The sequence below is a fragment of the Schistocerca americana genome, chromosome 2, assembly GCF_021461395.2.
Source record: "Schistocerca americana isolate TAMUIC-IGC-003095 chromosome 2, iqSchAmer2.1, whole genome shotgun sequence".
NCBI lineage: Eukaryota > Metazoa > Arthropoda > Insecta > Orthoptera > Acrididae > Schistocerca > Schistocerca americana.
The window spans coordinates 950,407,412-950,425,079 of record NC_060120.1 but is presented as its reverse complement, the minus strand read 5'-3'; the positions used below and the strand labels follow the sequence as shown (position 1 = coordinate 950,425,079).

At 46.8% G+C, this 17,668-nt stretch overlaps 1 protein-coding gene across 1 annotated transcript in view; it reads left to right on the top strand.

Moving 5' to 3' along the window:
* Window positions 1-2,741: 2,741 nt before the first annotated feature.
* Window positions 2,742-17,668, top strand: part of LOC124594933 (60S ribosomal export protein NMD3) — a 91,914-nt gene continuing 76,987 nt past the window's right edge. The window contains exons 1-2 of the mRNA XM_047133432.1: window positions 2,742-2,902; window positions 2,984-3,118. Of these exons, the coding sequence (XP_046989388.1) occupies window positions 2,853-2,902; window positions 2,984-3,118 (185 nt within the window). The 5' untranslated portion in view covers window positions 2,742-2,852. The remainder of the gene's footprint in view (window positions 2,903-2,983; window positions 3,119-17,668) is intronic.

Below are 17,668 nucleotides of genomic sequence, written 5' to 3'. Positions count from 1 at the left end.
TCGGACCATAAGCCTTCGATTTACGCGTTTAAGCGGAACAGCACTAACTGCTCTCTGCACCAGTTCAATCAACTTTGGTTCGTGGCAGAATTCAGTAGAGACGTTGAACAAATCTCTGGTACTGATAACGTCATAGCAGAATGTCTTTCGTGCATCAGCAGCGTGGAAAATCCGATCGATTTTGCGGCACTAGCACAAGCACAGCAGGAGGATGACGAACTCCACACATTCATTTACAATGCAACTTGTCGACATTCCCAGAGTAGATTCAGGACTGTATTGTGACGTCTCCAGAGGAAGACCCCACCTTTTTCTCCCACTGGCATTCTGCAAGCAAGTGTTGACAGCGTTCACAACGTTTCACCCATGGGTACGTCCTACCTTTCATGTCTTATCAAAAGGTTACCTATGGCCCGGGGTAGAGAGAGACTTCCAGCAATGGACAAGAGCCTGCCTACAATGTCAACGGAACAAGGTATCCTGTCACGTTCATGTTCCAATAGGGTATTTTCCGGACGTGATGGCACGTTTCGCCTATGTGAACCTGGACGTCTTGGGACCGCTGCCAATTTCAAACAGTAACTGCTATTTGTTTACTGTAATCGATCGGTTCAGTCACTAGCCGGAGGCTGTGCCACCGGATAACGTTAAAGCCGAAACACTAGCCTCTGCATTCGCATCAATTTGTCTACCGAGGTTAGATTGTCCCCAGTACATCCCCACTGATCACAGGCGACAATCTGAATTAGAATTGTTCAGATAGCTCGCTAAGTTCTGTGGCTATAAACACCATAAGACAACGAGTTACTACCTGGCCAGTAATGGCAAGGTGGAACACTGGCACCATTCACTGAAAGCAGCACTCGTGTGCCATGTCATCATTTGATCTACTGCCTTGCCAATATTACTTATGCGCCTGAGGACAGCATATAACCCAGACATCGATTCCTAGGACGCAGAGCTAGTTTACAAAGAGATAATACGTCTTCCATGCAAGTACGTCAACGCAAACACGATGTTTAAAGCCCTGGAAGATAAACCAGACTTCTTACAGCAGCTATGTGAACACTTTGCTAAAATCAACCCATTAAAAGCTTCTTGTAATGGCATGCCCCAGTGTTATGTGTACCATGATTTAGAGATGTGCTCCATGCTGAGGGAGTGAAGCCACCTTTACAGCCACCTTTACTGGCCTGTACTGCATGTTATGACGAGGTGTGTGGATGGTGAACATTTTATGGAATGGTAAGGAGTCGTCCCCATCAGCAGAGTCAAGCTTGCATACATGTTCCAGGAAGCACCACCATACGCATCCAATCAGGGGCAGCCATTGCCTCCAGGACCTGCAACCCACCCATTGCCACAAGTGCAGCTCTGGCCTTACACCTCATAACCAACGGCACAAGCGACTCATTCAGGATTCACAATACATTTCCCCACTCGCTTCCTCGACACCGACGATCCGCTTCCGCCATAGGGGCTGGTACAACGTCTGCCTCAATTTCGTCTGAGGTCATTGCAGACAGTGGTTTCACTGCACGATCGTATAACGTTATGATTAGGCATCGAGTGTTGTAACAGGTGCATCACGGCTGTCAAACAGTTTCGCGTCCAACCGTCAGGGGCGCTGTGTTTATTTCTCGGTGCAATTTGTGGTACTCTCTGTTTAAAACATTCCTCCCTCTAATATGCACACTCTATTACTCTACGTAGTTACTTTTTCCTACCTCTTCATTTTTAAAATGGTTACTGTCTAATGTTGTTCACGTTTTTTTGGTGTGCTGAATTATTTGCTGTAATGAGAAAACAGAACAGTATTATAGAACAACTTCAAGGTAACGATAATTCCGAGCCTAAGAAATCTGCTCTCTCCATTATGACGTCTGTTTACTAAACATTAAGAATACGCCTATGCGTAAGTCGGCCAGCCGAAAGTTGTGCTATAACCGACAACGAGTTTTCAAGCAACATTTGCTTTGCGTTACGAAAATAAAGCAAAAAATAAAAGAAAGACGAGAAAGCTGCAAAAGCATGAATCCACTATAAAACCATGAATGAACGCGGTGAAAATAGTTTAACTTTCAATACTGGCCGATGACAACACCGTTCCCCCCACAAACGTCGAGGTCAAAACTTTCTTCTCGAAAACTTATACTTTACCTCCCGATCCGTTTCGTTCCGTTCTGTTAACGGCTTGTGTGAATGGCACCATTTGAAATGTATTGTGGGATGTTTTGACGCTCTGTTCCGTCCCGTCCAATACAATTACGAAGCGACATTTTTCCTTGATGGTTCCTTGTTTCTGGTAGTATTTTCCGAGTTACTGTATCACAGATGATGTCATCTATGTCCTGTGGTCAAAGCCGGAAGGTATCTCATCAAGTCACTTTGACTGTTCAGGAGTGGGCTTAACGAAGTGACATTAAATTGAGATTCCGCCCATTGTGATTTGACGGCGATGTTGCCTGCTGTTCCGTTCAGCTGACGTCTGGTGCGAATCGTCCTTTTGAGGGATCGCAACTCGCTTTCAATGCCCGGCACTGGGCTATTAATGTAAATAGCGTTCTGTTGACGTCCCTTCTAGTTTTACCACGCCAGAATTTGTCGATGACCTCGTCTGCCGTTTTGTTCCGTTGATGCCCAGTGCGAATCAGATGTTGTTTGACGTTTCCCAGAGACCATCAAGCGAAAGAGCCTCATTATTTTGAGCCAACGCCGCCTAGGTGGCGTTGTTTGAGCATATCTTCTCAGAGATTCTCTAATCTTTGCATTAGCGCATGGTGATGGGTAGAGAGTTTGTTGTTATTGTACGTTGTTTGTTACACTTCTGAAGTTGACAGAGGGAAAAAACGATGGAGTACATTACCGAAACTGGGCTTCTAGATACAACAGCGCCAAAAATGTAAGTATCTGTAACAAACCTCACTATAGTGAATTTAACCTACAAACACATTCACTTCATTGTGCAATGTTTTCTTTCCAGATTATGTTGTCAATGCGGGGCTGTCATTGATCCAAATCCAGCAAATATGTGCGTTTCGTGTTTGAGGACGCAAGTGGACATAACGGAAGGGATTCCTAAACAAGCTACTCTTTATTTCTGCAAAGGATGTGAGAGGTAACTTCTGCACGGATATGATATTTGTCGGACGAAAGTTGGTGTAAGGATGAATTTCGCATGTTATGACCCCGTGTTTACTGCATTTACACCACCCAGTACGTTACTGTATATAAAGTTTGTGTGAGTAACACGAATCTTCTGCAGATCGACTCATATATAATAACTATCGTAATGCTGCAATAAGGTATCTTTCTCCTACTTTCACATGTATTTTATCTCACTGTTAGCACGTCTTCCAAATGTTATTGTGTGTGTACTTAAAATTGAACTTCGCCGTAAGTAATGACGTTATACTTGAGTGCCATAGTATATAAATAAATGCATAGGAAGTGACACTTTTTCTGCATGAACCTTCTTGTTTAGGGTGCTGAATGTTTGTGCTTGATTGTCATACAGAAGCTCCCGACGTAAGCTGCACCGTAAATGTGTGTGTCGCTGGAAAGCGGGTAATGAGACATATTGAGATACATTATTCTGCAGAAACATTAAATGTTCAACCCGATTGGGTAAATTGTGGTTGATGCTCTTTAGGCCGAATGAGGTCAATTTTACTAACATGTTGTTGCAATCCATACCATTCATTTTAAGGGTTGATAGTACTAACAAAGGTGAAATATTCAGGACTAGGATCCTGACGTAACCCCTAAGCCATGTACACGAGCTGGTATATTATACCAGTACACTCTTAAAGTTTGTCAGAATCTTAAATATTTGAGGAAAACCAGTCATACACCATGGCAAAACATGGATTTGCATCCATTAACAAATGCATTTGATAATTCGACCTTAGATCAAAATTATCAGCTTGGCAGCGCTAGTTCAAGTACGTTTATTCACAAAAAGGACATACCATTTGGTGCCCCCTCCCACTCTGACAGTGCCTTTTCTTGGGATTTTTGGTAAGACCTTTAAAAATAAATCTAAATCTTTGGAGTGTGGACTTTTTCCGGCACTTGTCGAGTTTAGGACGACACCCATGAAATCTTTGATTTTATACCTATTATCGTCAATTTGACTATGCTAATCACGAATATGACATATTTTTCATCAGTTTTGAAACCGTAAAACAACATATGAGTGTTAATGCTCCTTGTTTCACTCGCAGCAATTCAATCTGTCCTCTTAGGATCCTGCCTAACCACGTACTTGGAACTCTCCACATATTCGGAAGTGAACATCCAAATATTTGTTTCAGTCGCAGCAATTTAAGCTGTCCTCTTTGGTTCATGCCTAACGACAAATCAAAGATTTCATGGGTGTCCTCCTAAACTCTATAAGTGCCCTTTATCCTTTATAATAAGTACTACATAGATATTTCTCTGTAACAGAAATAAATTTCTGAATTTTATTCCATTGTTAAACATTAAAAGAAAAAAAAACAGTTCATTTCCATTAAGGTAATTTAAAATTGATAACGTGGTCAAAATTTTTGTGTATGCTATTGTGTATGTCGTGTGACTAGGGCCTCCCGTCAGGTAGACCATTCGCCGGGTGCAAGTCTTTTGATTTGACGCCACTTCGGCGATATGCGTGTCGATGGGGATTGAATGATGATGATTAGGACAACACAACACCCAGTCCCTGAGCGGAGAAAATCTCTGACCAGCCGGGATTCAAACCCGGGCCCTTAGGATTGACATTCTGTTGCGCTGACCACTCAGCTACTGGGGGCGGACTGTATGCTATTCTAAAAGAAAACACAAATTTGTGATACTAAAGAAAAATATTTGAGAGTCTTGTAATATATATATATATATAGTCCTACCAAGGTTGCCGCAGGTTCTGGAAATCAGGGAATTTCAAATACATCGGGGAAATTCGAAGAAAACGTTGGAAAAATCTCATTTCTGTCGCAGTTGATGAAATGGTTTGTGTACTGAGGTTTCATGCATCGTCGCTGGATGGATGCAGATGAGTACATGTGCTGCTTCCCTTCCCCCTCATTCCTACTGCTCCTCCCCTTCACACCAGCTTGCAGCCAGTGCTGCCACCACTTCTTGTCACTATACCAACTGCTGCCGACGAGAGGCAAGGAGGCTTGAGGAGTGGTTTGTTTGGATCTGATTCTCAGAGACTGTAGACACTGACTTGAAATGGTGGTCATGTGTGCATAAGTTGTGTGTGCGTGTGCGCCTAGTCCCCGTGCACCCCCCACTCTCTCCCCCATTTTCTGACCAAAGCTATGGCTGAAAATTTAGTTGTGAGTATGATTGTCTTTTCTGCATGCCTCTCTGTAATGGATCGGACTTGGTGATCTGAAGCCATGGCTCCCACTAATGTGTAGGCTCTGCCCATTGGATCTAGTCTCACCAATCTGCTGGCAGGCCAGTTCTGTTTGTGTGTGGCATAATGCAGCAGATTTTCATGGTTTACCCGTGGACACAGGACTGTGGTGCTCCTCAGCAGGGCAGACACAATGCATGATGGATTTCAGGAATTGCGACTGTCTCACTGCAATCATGTTGTACAGTGTGGTGCTTTAAGGACCTTTTATTTTCTTTGGTACATTTTGGCACTTCAAAAGTAGTTTGTGTTAGAAAGTATGGACCATAAGAAGGAGAAAATTGTGTCAATCGCTGGTGGTTTGTACACTGTGTACCCATATATTTCTCGGAAGAAAAATCATGCAATACCTGTAAAATAATATATATAACACAGTGGGTAATAACTGACAATCACAAATGTAGCAGAACCAACATTTTATTGGTGGTCACCTACAGTGCCAGGTTTACACAATTCTTCCCCACCTTATACACTTCTTTCAAGAGGCCTACTTTTTTCTGAGGTTATTTTTGAAATCAGTGAAGGTATATTTGCAACTCCAGGGATATGCATATTTTTGTCACCAAATGTGTTTCATTTCATTGAAATAAAATAACTTCAGTGGTCTTAATGAAACATACATATGCCATTTTTGCTTGCTTTCTCTATCTAAAAACAGTTCATTACAGATGATGTTGACATCAGTACTTAAGATTTTTGCTCAAACCAGGAAACACCATCTGCTTGCAAGTTTTAGATATATCTTCTTTTGTACTTGTTTCTTGTACTGTAGCTGCAAAGACAGATTGTCAACTTACATCTTAACTTACCCTTAAGATTTCAAAATTTGTCAGGGAAAAATGCTAAAACTTGGGGCAACCGTGCCTACTGCTAATTTTTTGTGTGTATAGAAACATAGGCATACTGGAATTTTTCTAGACTTTAAAAATCTTTGAAAATAGTCTGGATATATTGACTTGAAGGTATTGTTCAGTGATTTTAGTTGATAGTCCACCCAATCAGGTAGTCATAAGGATTCATAAACTGACAAAAATAGTGGGGAAGATATCAAGAATTTTTTTTTTTTTTTTTTTTTTTTATTTAAGTTAATGGCTGTGTAGAGAACTTCCCACTAGGAGAAAGGGCTCTAAGATCTTGACTTAATCCTTTCAATCATTCCCATTGACGTCATATCGCTTGACACAGTTTCAATACATGCGTCTTTTAGTTTTCCGATATCAAACTTCTGCAGATAGGAAGCGTGGAGCTCTTACTATTGTCCATAAGTCCAACTGTATCACTTAGTGATCATATAGCTATGTTCACAACAGGATAGTAAAAGATTTACTATGAAAAGAGTTTTCTGCTTCGTCAATAGGTTCGTTGCTAGACCTGCAGGCAAACTGGTTTTTCATTTCTGGAGTGAATTTGTCTTTCTTTTTTTTAAGTCTGAATTAGATCAAAGTTTGTTACCGTGCGTTTTTGTGCCCATTATCACACCATTAAAGCCTTCTGATTTCATATTTTTCAAAAAAACTGCTAACACTATAAACTAGTTCCACAGCATACTCTAGGTTCTCAATAATGCTGATCTGGTCGATTCTAAAAATAACTTCACACCAGACTACTGTACAACAAACAAATCTGAAATTTGGAACTGTCTTGAAATACCAGTGACACTGTTTCTTCCTAAAGGAACTGTTTTAGAATTTACATTAATCTTGTAAACAGCATCATACACTTGCTCAACATAGTATTTTAAGAGGCTCCAAAGCCAGGGTAAATAGCAGTCTATAGCTATTTGCTGATGACATTGTAGTCCACTGGAAAGTCATGCCATTGAGTGACTGTAGGAGGAAGATACAAGATGACAATTTTTATTTGATGTGATGAATGGCAGCTTGCTTTAAATGCAGAGAAGTGTAAGTTAATGCAGCTGAGAAGAAAACAATCCTGTACTATTTGAATAGCCTATAGTATTTGTGTTGTGTTGGTTGACTTTCATATCCATTAGTTATATATGTGTAGCAGTGCAAAATAATATGGAATGGATCGAGTGCATGAGGTTTGAAGCTGTTGAAGATGATTAGTAGACTCCAGATTATTGGTAGAATTGTAGGAAAGTTGGCTCATTTATAAAGGAGACCATGTGTAGAACACTAGTGTGACTCTTTCTTGGGTACTGTTAGAGGTTTTTGGATCCCTGTCAAGGCAGATTAAAGGAACACACTGAACCAATTCATATGCGTACTACTACATTTCTTACCAATAGGTTCAATTAATACGTGACTTTCTCGGAAATGCTTCTTGAACTCAAATAGGAATCCTTGAAGAGAAGACGGTGCTCTTCTTGTGAAACACTATTGAGAAATTTATATGTGGCTGACTGCAGAACAGCTCTACTGCTGCCATTGTATACTTCACGTAAGGCCCATGTGGACAAGATAAGGGATATTAGGGCTCATATGGTGGCATTCAAACAGTCATTTATCCCTCATTCCATTTGTGCTTGGAACAGGCAAGGGAATGGCTAGTAGTGCTACAGGATACCTGCTGCCACGCATCCTATGGTTGCTTGCAAAGTATGTATCTACATCTACATATATACTCCACAAGCCACTGTACGGTGTTTGGCAGTGTTACCGTGAACCAGTACTAGCTGCTTCCTTTCCTGTTCCATTCATAAATAGAGTGAGGGACAAACAATTGTCAATATTCCTCCATATAAACCCTAGTTTCTTATCTTTGTGGTCCTTAGGCGAAATGTATATTAGTGGCAGTAGAACCAGTCTACAGTCAGCTTCAGATTCCCACAGTCTACATTTTCTCAATAGTCTTTTGCAAAAAGAACATTGCCTTCCCTCCAGGGATTCCCATTTGAGTTCCCGAAGCATCTCTGCAATACTCTCATTTTGTTGGAACTTGTCGGTAACAAAACTAAAAACCTGCCTCGTAACTGCTTCAATGTCTTCCTTTAATCCAACTTGGCATGGATGCCATACACTCAAACAGTACTCAAGAATAAGTCACAGCAGCATCCTGTATGCAGTCATGGACCACACTTTGCCAAAATTTTACCAATAAATCAAAAGTCAACAATTCACCTTCCCTACCACAATCCTCACATGCTTATTCCATATCGTTTTGCTTTGCGAGTTATGCCCAGTCATTTAACGGTAACTGTGTTGAACAGGACACTACTAATGCAGCTTCCAAATATTATTGGTTTGTTTTTCGTACTCATTTTCATTAACTTAACTTTTGTACATTTAGAGCCAGCTGCCATTCATCACACCAACTAGGAACTTTGTGTAAGTCATCTTGTATCCTCCTACAGTCACTCATGTTCAACACCTGCCCGCACACCATAGCATCGTAAGCAAACATCTGCTCATTGCTGCCCACCCAGTCCGCCAGATCATTTATGTGCATAGAAAGCAATCTCGGTCCTATCACACTTCCCTGGGGCACTCCTGATAAAAACCCTTGTCTTATTAACACTTCCCTTCAAGGGCAACATACTGGGTTCTATTACTTAAGAAGTGTTCGAGCAATTTGCACATCTGGGAACCTATTCCGTGGGCTTGTACCTTCATTAACATTCTACAGTGGGGTACCATGTCAAATGCTCTTCAGTTCGCCCGTAGTTCGCAGTATGTAGATCTAGGTGTAGATAGCACCTACTTAGCTTTCCTAATGGGTGTCACTGAGAGGTTTTACAGTCACAGCAGGTAAATATATCTTCAATATACCCCTTAGGTATGTAGATGTGGAAAATAAATTGAAAACTTCTTGAACCATCCTGAAAAAGTTGATGGCGGTAGAACATGATTGCACTGCGCAATTTGTAGCAAAGTTCAACAAAAAAAAAGCCCGAAGGAATTGTCCAGCATACCTTCTCATTGAAGAGAATATTGGTTAGCTGTTTTCCAGTCATCATCATCATCTTGGACAGTTTCCAGCCACTGGCTGGGTCTGTCGGGAACACAAGCCTCTCCATCGTGTTCTGTCTTTCCACCATTCCTCCTCTTCCACCTCCCCCTGCGGGTTCGGGGGTAAGAATAGGCCCGCGGTATTCCTGCCTGTCATAAGAGGCGACTAAAAGGAGTCTCAAACGTTTCGGCCTTCTGTGATGGTCCCCTCTTGGATTTGACCTCCTTTTTTTCCAAATTTCCATTGTTAGTGCGTGCCATTTGGGGAAGGACACCTTACGTGATGTTTTTCTATTGGTTCATCATGCACCTCCATCTTGCATGTTACCTATTGTCGTGTGGGGGGGACTACACCCAACATCTTCTGGGTTGTCTCCTTCTCGTCTTGTGCGCAATCTTCTTCTTAGCGCCCACGACAACTGTGGACCCTTTCAACACCTAAAATCCAGCAAGGTAGCCAGTCCGTTGTGGTGGGGTCGTCATGTACCCTCTTGGTGGTAGCCCCCTGACCACGCAGGGATCGCACTACAGATGCCAGAGCTGTTTCCTCCCCATGCATGCCAAGGAGTATGTACCCATCTTGTCTGGGGCACGGGGACTCCGGGCAACGGGATATCGGCCAGGTACCCGTTGCTTTGGCTGGGTGGCGCCCTTGGGGAGAGCCCTCGTTCGGAGTAGGTGGCATCTGGGCGGATGTGGTGCAATGAAGCGCAATAAATCACACCAAGCTGGTGGTCGCACGGCCACCAGCGTCTCTAAGCGAGGTAAAGTAGACTTTGATGCTGCGCAATATGACCCTCAGTCATTCCCCTCGTTGGCTGCGCCATGGGAGGGACGCCGATCTAGTGCCAAGCAGGAGCCTTACGTACCGCAATACCTTGTCTGCAGCAGGACTGATGGTGACTCCTTTCTTACGACGAAGCCTCTGTTTTTTGTGGAACACCTGGAGGATAAGTTTGGGGAAGTGGCGGGGTTGTCTAAAATGAGGAATGGGTCCATCCTCCTCAAGGCGTCCCCCCCAGCCCAGTCACGAGCGTTGCTCTTGTGTGATAAGCTGGGTGACGTCCCTGTTACCGTCACTCCCCACAGTAGCTTTAATATGGTCCAGGGGATTATTTACCATTGTGACCTCTTGTTACAATCCGATGACGAGCTGAGAGCCGACTTGGAACGACGTGGTGTACATTATGTCCGTCGTGTACATAGAGGACCCAAGACTAACAGGGTGGCCACCGGTGCCTTTATCTTGGCCTTCGAGGGTGATGTCTTGCGCGAGAAGGTCAAGGTGATGGTTTACCGTTGCGACGTCAAGCCGTACATCCCTCCCCCGATGCGGTGCTTCCAGTGCTGGAAGTTTGGGCATATGTCCTCCCGTTGCCCATCCAGCGCTACATGTCGAGATTGCGGACGCCCCTCTCATCCCGATTCTCCATGTGCGCCTCCGCCTGTATGTGTCAACTGTGGGGAGCACCACTCTCCATGCTCGCCGGATTGCCCCGTTCTTCATAAGGAGCGGAAGATCATGGAATTTAAGACTCTGGACCGGCTTACTTATTGAGAGGCAAAACTGAAATATGAAAGGTTGTATCCTGCTTCCATTCGAACATCTTATGCTGCAGCCACGTTATCGTCACCCACGCGAGCGACGGTTGTCGCCTCATCTGTGCCGCCTTCAGTGGGCCCTCTGGGCCGTGCATCTCTGTCTGCCCCCCTCGTGCCTGGGGGCAAGCCTTCCTCTGTTGCCCCCTTAGCAGTTGGGGGCAAACCCTCTTCTGTCGCTCCCCCCACGCTTACTTCGGGAGTGACATCTCCAAAACCAGGGGGCTCGATCCCTCCCCCTCCTTCTCCGCCGGCGTTGCCTCTGCCGGTTCCTCTCTCGCGGAAGGGGTCCCTCGGGGCTCTCCCTTCCCCCGTTTCTTCTCCTACCCAGCCGGATGTCAGCCAGTGGCTGAAGGTTCCGCCACCTGCTGGTCGTAGGGCTTCTGCGTCATCGTCAGCCTTCGACGCTCCTTCAGATAAGCTCTCCCAGCCCTCTCACCCTAAGGGCCGACGTGAGAAGAAGGAACGGAATGTGTCCAAGAAGAAGGACGTTCCGGCGGTTTCAGTACCGCCTGCTGTACATAGTCCTGGCTCCGGGGATGAGGTGGAGATCCTCGCCTCTGCCGCGGATCTCGCCCTCACGGAACCCTTGGGGGCCTTTCCTATGGACTCAGCTGACTCTCCCCCGGTGGCGGCAGTTGGCTCTGAGGCGCCGTCTGCCTCTTAGTCGCATTCACGCCCTCCCAGTCCCTTCCTGCTTCCATTCTCCAGTGGAACTGCGGCGGTTATTTCCGCCACCTGCCTGAGCTCCGGATGCTTCTAAGTGTTTCCCCTGTTCTCTGCATTGCTCTGCAGGAAACTTGGTTTCCGGCAATGCAGACCCCCGCCCTTCGCGGTTATCGGGGATACTATAAGAACCGCGCTGCCTGCCAACAAGCGTCAGGTGGGGCTTGCCTTTTTGTTCACCACTCTGTCTGTAGCTCGCCAGTACCCCTTCTGACGCCTTTTAGAGGCAGTCGCTGCCAGGGTTGAGCTCTCGTCGGCTATTACTGTTTGCTCTGTTTACATTCCTGTGGATGGGGAGCTCCCCCGACATGTCTTGGCTGCGCTGCTGGCTCAACTCCCGCCACCTTTGCTGCTTCTGGGCGATTTCAATGGCCACAACCCTCTCTGGGGTGGGACTGTCTCCGATGACCGCGGTCGGGCTGTGGAGCATGTGTTGGCTCAGCTCGACCTTAGCCTCTTGAACACCGGTGCTCCGACGCATTTCAGTGTGGCCCATGGCTCATTCTCGGCCATCGATCTCTCTCTTTGCAGCCCTGGACTTGTCCCATCCCTCCACTGGAGAGTGCATCCTGACCTGTGTGGTAGTGACCATTTTCCCATCTATTTGTCACTGCCCCAATGTCATTCTTCTGGGCCCCTGCCCCGCTGAGCTCTCCACAGGGCTGACTGGCTGGCTTTTACTTCCGCTGCAACCATCGAGTCTCCCCCACAGGGTGACATTGACGAGGTGTTCCGTGTCTTCACCACGTCCATCATTTCAGCGGCAGAGGCTGCCATCCCCCGCTCTTCTGGCCTCCCTCGGAGGAAGGCTGTACCCTGGTGGTCGCCGGAGGTTGCTGAGGCTATTCGCGACCGGCGGCGGGCTCTCCAGCATCATAGGCGGCACCTGTCTCTTGAGACCCTCATCGCCTTTAAGAGGCTCCGTGCCTTGGCCCGTCGTCTTATTGCACGGCGTAAGCAGGAGTGCTGGGAGAGGTATGTCTCATCCTTGGGCTCCCATGTCTCCCCCTCGCTCGTGTGGTCCCGGATCCGGCGGATTTATGGATACCAGACCCCTATGGGTGTCCCTGGGCTCTCCTTGGATGGCGCTGTCTGCACGGACGCTGCCGCCATTGCTGAACGGCTTGCCGCGCACTTTCGTAAGAGCTCTGCGACTGCATCTTATCCCCCCGCCTTTCGCTCTCTAAAGGAGAGAGCCGAGCGGACGCCTTTCTCATTCCACACGCGTCGTTCTGAAAAATACAATGCTCCTTTCAGCGAGAGGGAATTCCTCGCTGCCCTCGCCGATTGCCCTGATACAGCACCAGGACCAGACTGCATCCACGCACAGATGCTGAGGCATCTCTCCAGGGACTGCCAGCGACACATCCTCACCATCTTTAACCGCATTTGGAGCGAGGGTGTGTTCCCGTCACAATGGCGAGAGGGTGTTATTGTCCCTATCTTGAAGCCCGGTGCGGACCCACTGGCGGTGGACAGCTATCGTCCCATTACCCTCACCAACGTTTTGTGCAAATTGCTCGGACGTATGGTGGGGCGGCGTTTGTGTTGGGCCCTTAGAGTCGCGCGGTCTCCTCGCTCCATCCCAGGGTGGCTTCCGTTGGGGCCGGTCTGCAGCGGACAATTTGGTGCGGCTGGAATCTGCTATCCGTACGGCCTTTGCCTGACGTTAGCATCTCGTTGCTGTATTTTTTGATCTGCGGAAGGCGTATGACACCACATGGAGGCATCACATCCTTGCTACGTTGCATGAGTGGGGTCTTCGTGGTCAGCTCCCGGCTTTTCTTCAAACCTTTTTATTGCGCCGCTCTTTCCAGGTGCAAGTGGGTGCCGCCTCTAGTTCATCTTATATACAGGAAAATGGGGTCCCGCAGGGCTCGGTGTTGAGCGTCTCCTTATTTCTAGTGGCCATTAATGGTCTGGCTGCAGCCGTGGAGTCGTCGGTGTCTCCTTCTTTGTATGCCGACGACTTCTGCATCTCCTTTATCTCCACAACTACGGGAGTCGCCGAACGCAGGCTGCAAGTAGCCGTTCGCAAGGCAGCATCTTGGGCTCTGACTCACGGTTTTCAGTTCTCTGCAACCAAGACTTGAGTTATGCACTTCTGCAGGCGTCGGACAGTCCACCCTCATCCTGAACTTTACTTCGACGGCCACCTGCTTGTAGTGGTGGACACTTGCCGCTTCTTAGGACTCGTGTTTGATGCCCGGCTCACATGGGTTCCTCATATTACTCAGTTGAAGCAAAAATGCTGGCGGCACCTCAATGCCCTCCGCTGCCTGAGCCACATGTCTTGGGGTGCAGATCGCTGCACGCTGTTGCAATTGTACAGAGCCCTTGTGCAGTGCAGGCTTGATTATGGGAGCCTGGCCTATGGGTCTGCGTCACCCTCAGTGTTGACGATGTTAGATCCCATATACCACTGTGGGGTTCGGCTTGCAACTGGCGCTTTCCGTACGAGCCCCGTGGATAGTCTACTGGTGGAGGCCAGGGTTCCCCCGCTGCGGATTCGCCGCCATCGACTGCTCACCGACTATGCTGTCCACGTGCATTGCTCGCCGGGCCATCCCAATCTTCGCCTGCTTTTCCCTGCCATGGTCCTCCATCTGCCAGAACGGCGACCTCGCTCTGGGCTTTCCATAGCTGTCCGCGTCCAGTCCCTGCTGTCGGAACTGGGCTCATTCCCTCTTCTGCCTCCCTTCCGGGTCCGTGCACCTACGCCTCCCTGGTGTTTGCCCCGGTCGTCCGTCCATCTGGACTTGGCACAGGGACCCAAGGACTCGGTTCCACCTGTGGCCCTCCGTCGCCGTTTTCTTGCACGCCTCGCCTCATTTCCGGGCTGTGAGACTGTCTACACTGATGGTTCCCTGGTTAACGGTCGCACTGCCTATCTTTTGCTCACGCTGCCCATGTTGAACAGCGCTCCTTGCCGGCTGGCTGCAGTATTTTTACTGCAGAGCTGGTGGCCATATTGCGCGCTCTTGAGCATATGCGTTCCTGCTCAGGTACATCCATCGTCATCTGCAGTGACTCCCTGAGCAGCCTCCAGGCCATCGACCGCTGCTATCCCTCTTCTCCTCTGGTGTCCTCTATTCGGGAGTCTGTTTCCACCATTACCCGCTCTGGTCGTTCGGTGGTCTTTGTTTGGATGCCAGGTCACGTTGGCATCCCAGGGAACGAACGTGTTGACAGGCTGGCCAAAGGGGCGATCGACGCCCCAGCTTTGGAGATCGGCCTTACGGCTCGCGATCAGCAGCTGGTGTTGCGCCGTAAGGTGCTTGGGATGTGGTCTGTTGAGTGGCGTGGCATGACAGCCCCGAATAAACTGCGGGCTGTCAAGGAGACGACCTATGTGTGGCGCTCCTCCCTGCGGGCTTCTCGCAGGGACTCTGTAATCTTGTGTCGGCTGCGCATCGGCCATACCTACCTGACGCACGGCCATCTTTTGCGTCGCGAGGATCCCCCCCTGTGTCGGTGTGGGTCCCGGCTGACGGTCGCCCACATTTTATTGGAGTGTCCCCGACTGCGCACCCTCCGGCAGTCTTTTAATCTCCTGGGCACTTTGCCTTTGATTTTATGCAATGATGCCTCCATGGCTGACAATGTTTTACATTTTATCCGTGGTAGTCCTTTTTATGGTTCCATTTAGGGAGGTCCTGCTCCTTTCCCTTTGTGTGTCTCTTGTCCTCGAGTCTCTCATATTTGGTTGCAGATTTTAGTGTGTAATCAGTTGGTTGACTCTTTCCCTTTTTTGTTGTCATGGTCAGTCAACCAGTCTCCGGCCATCTTCTTTTCTTCTGTTTCCTTTTGTCTGGCGTTCATCTGTACTCTTCGTCTCTGTAGTGTTCGTTACCGCATTTGTGTTCTTTTAGGGCCTGAGGGGAGTCTCCTTCCCCTTGGGGTTTTACCTGCTTTGTGCATTTATGTCTCGCCTATTTTTGGAATAGGGGACTGATGACCTTAGCTGTTTAGTCCCCCTTAAACATCCCAACAACCACCACCACCACCCTCTTCCACCTTCGTCCAGTTCTCTCCTCTTCTCGTCACACATTCCTTCACTCCCTTCACCCATCTATCTCTTGGTCTTCCTCTGGGCCTCTTCCCCTCCAGTTGCAGATCAAACATCCTCTTTGGAATTCTTCCCTCATCCATTCTCTTCATGTGTCCATACCACTGCAGTCTTGATTTTTCTATCCTGTCCTGTACTGGTTCCTCCTTTAGTCTTTCCCTCACATACACATTTCGCAATCTGTCTCGTCTTGTTACACTCGACCTGCTCCTCTGGAACTTCATTTCACTAGCCTGTATTCTACTTTTGTCGCTTTTGTGCATTACCCATGTCTCACTTCCGTATGCCAATTTGGGGACAAAGTAGGTTCGGTATATAATTCCCTTGTTTTCCAGTAGTGTCTGTAATTGGAATAAAGTGAAGGAAATGTTGTTTGGCAATTATCTCTACACCAGGCTCTGAATAAAATGAATGACCATATTAGCATTTCTTTTGGGAGTAAATGTGTAAGATTTAGTCAGATCTTGATTGTCAAAGTGAGAAATATAGGAATCGAGAAATTTTATTTCTTCATTGATGTAGTAGTATACATCCGAACATACCAGTTTTCAGTAGCATTTTGTTGAGGATTCATCATGTCCATGACAGTTCTATCCAGTAACAATGGGGAAAGTTGATCAACTTTAAGACTATGGTTGATAAAGTTTGTAGCCGGCTGCTGTGGCCGAGCGGTTCTAGGTGCTTCAGTCCAGAACGGTACTGCTGCTACAGTCGCAGGTTCGAATCTTGCCTCGGGCATGGATGTGTGTGATGTCCTTAGGTTAGTTAGGTTTAAGTAGTTCTAAGTCTAGGGGACTGATGACCTCATATGTTCAGTCCCATAGTGCTTAGAGCCATTTGAACCATTTGATAATGTTTGTAATACATTCTGCAAAATATTTAATTCAAATCAGCAGCTGTTTATTGACAAAAGACTATTTTAGTTGAAAGGGAAATTGTCTTAAATAATGCTTCCCATCCAAATAAAGTAGGTTTGTGATGGAAACATTTACCTGCAGTAAATATTCGATTTTATCCAGAATGAGATTTTCACTCTGCAGCGGAGTGTGCACTGATATGAAACTTCCTGGCAGATTAAAACTGTGTGCCGGACCGAGACTCGAACTCGGGACATTTGCCTTTCCCGGGCAAGTGCTCTACCAACTGAGCTACCCAAGCATGACTCATGCCCCGTCCTCACAGCTCTACTTCTGCTAGTACCTCGTCTCCTACCTTCCAAACTTTACAGAAGCGAACCTGCAGAACTAGCACTCCTGAAAGAAAGGATATTGCGGAGAAATGGCTTAGCCATAGCCTGGGGGATGGTTCCAGAATGAGATTTTTACGCTGCAGTGGACTGTACTGGCAGGTACTGGCAGAAGTAGAACTGCGAGGACGGGGCGCGAGTCGTGCTTAGGTAACTCAGTTGGTAGAGCACTTGACCGCGAAAGGCAAATGTCCAGAGTTCGAGTCTCGGTCCGGCACACAGTTTTAATCTGCCAGGAAGTTTCATTGAATTTTATTGTTCACTAAGGGCAGCATTAGAAATTATGTCTTCTGTTATTCACACACAGACAAGCTCCTCAGGCTTCACATCTGTGAAACAACCATATGTGGAACTTTCTGAAAGATTGGGTCCAACATATCAAAACTACAAGAGAAAACGGAAGGAGAAGAAATCAAATTTTTTTCAAGTAATAGCCAAAAATGCTTGACAGTTGAGCTTTGCACCACAAGAAAAGTGTGAATGTTAACCTCTTGTAAATACACTGAAATGCTTGGGATGGAACATATCAAGAAACTGCAATTTCTTGTTGTACCATACGTGTGTATGGTGGCTGGCTGAGATTTCTTGCTGCCGAGCTCAGTCGGTTTACACACACTTGCAAATGCTACACAAAGTTAATTTTTTTTACATTCTAGATCTGTTCATTTTAATTTCACATACTCTTGGCAGGTCGTAACTGGTAGAGCTTCATC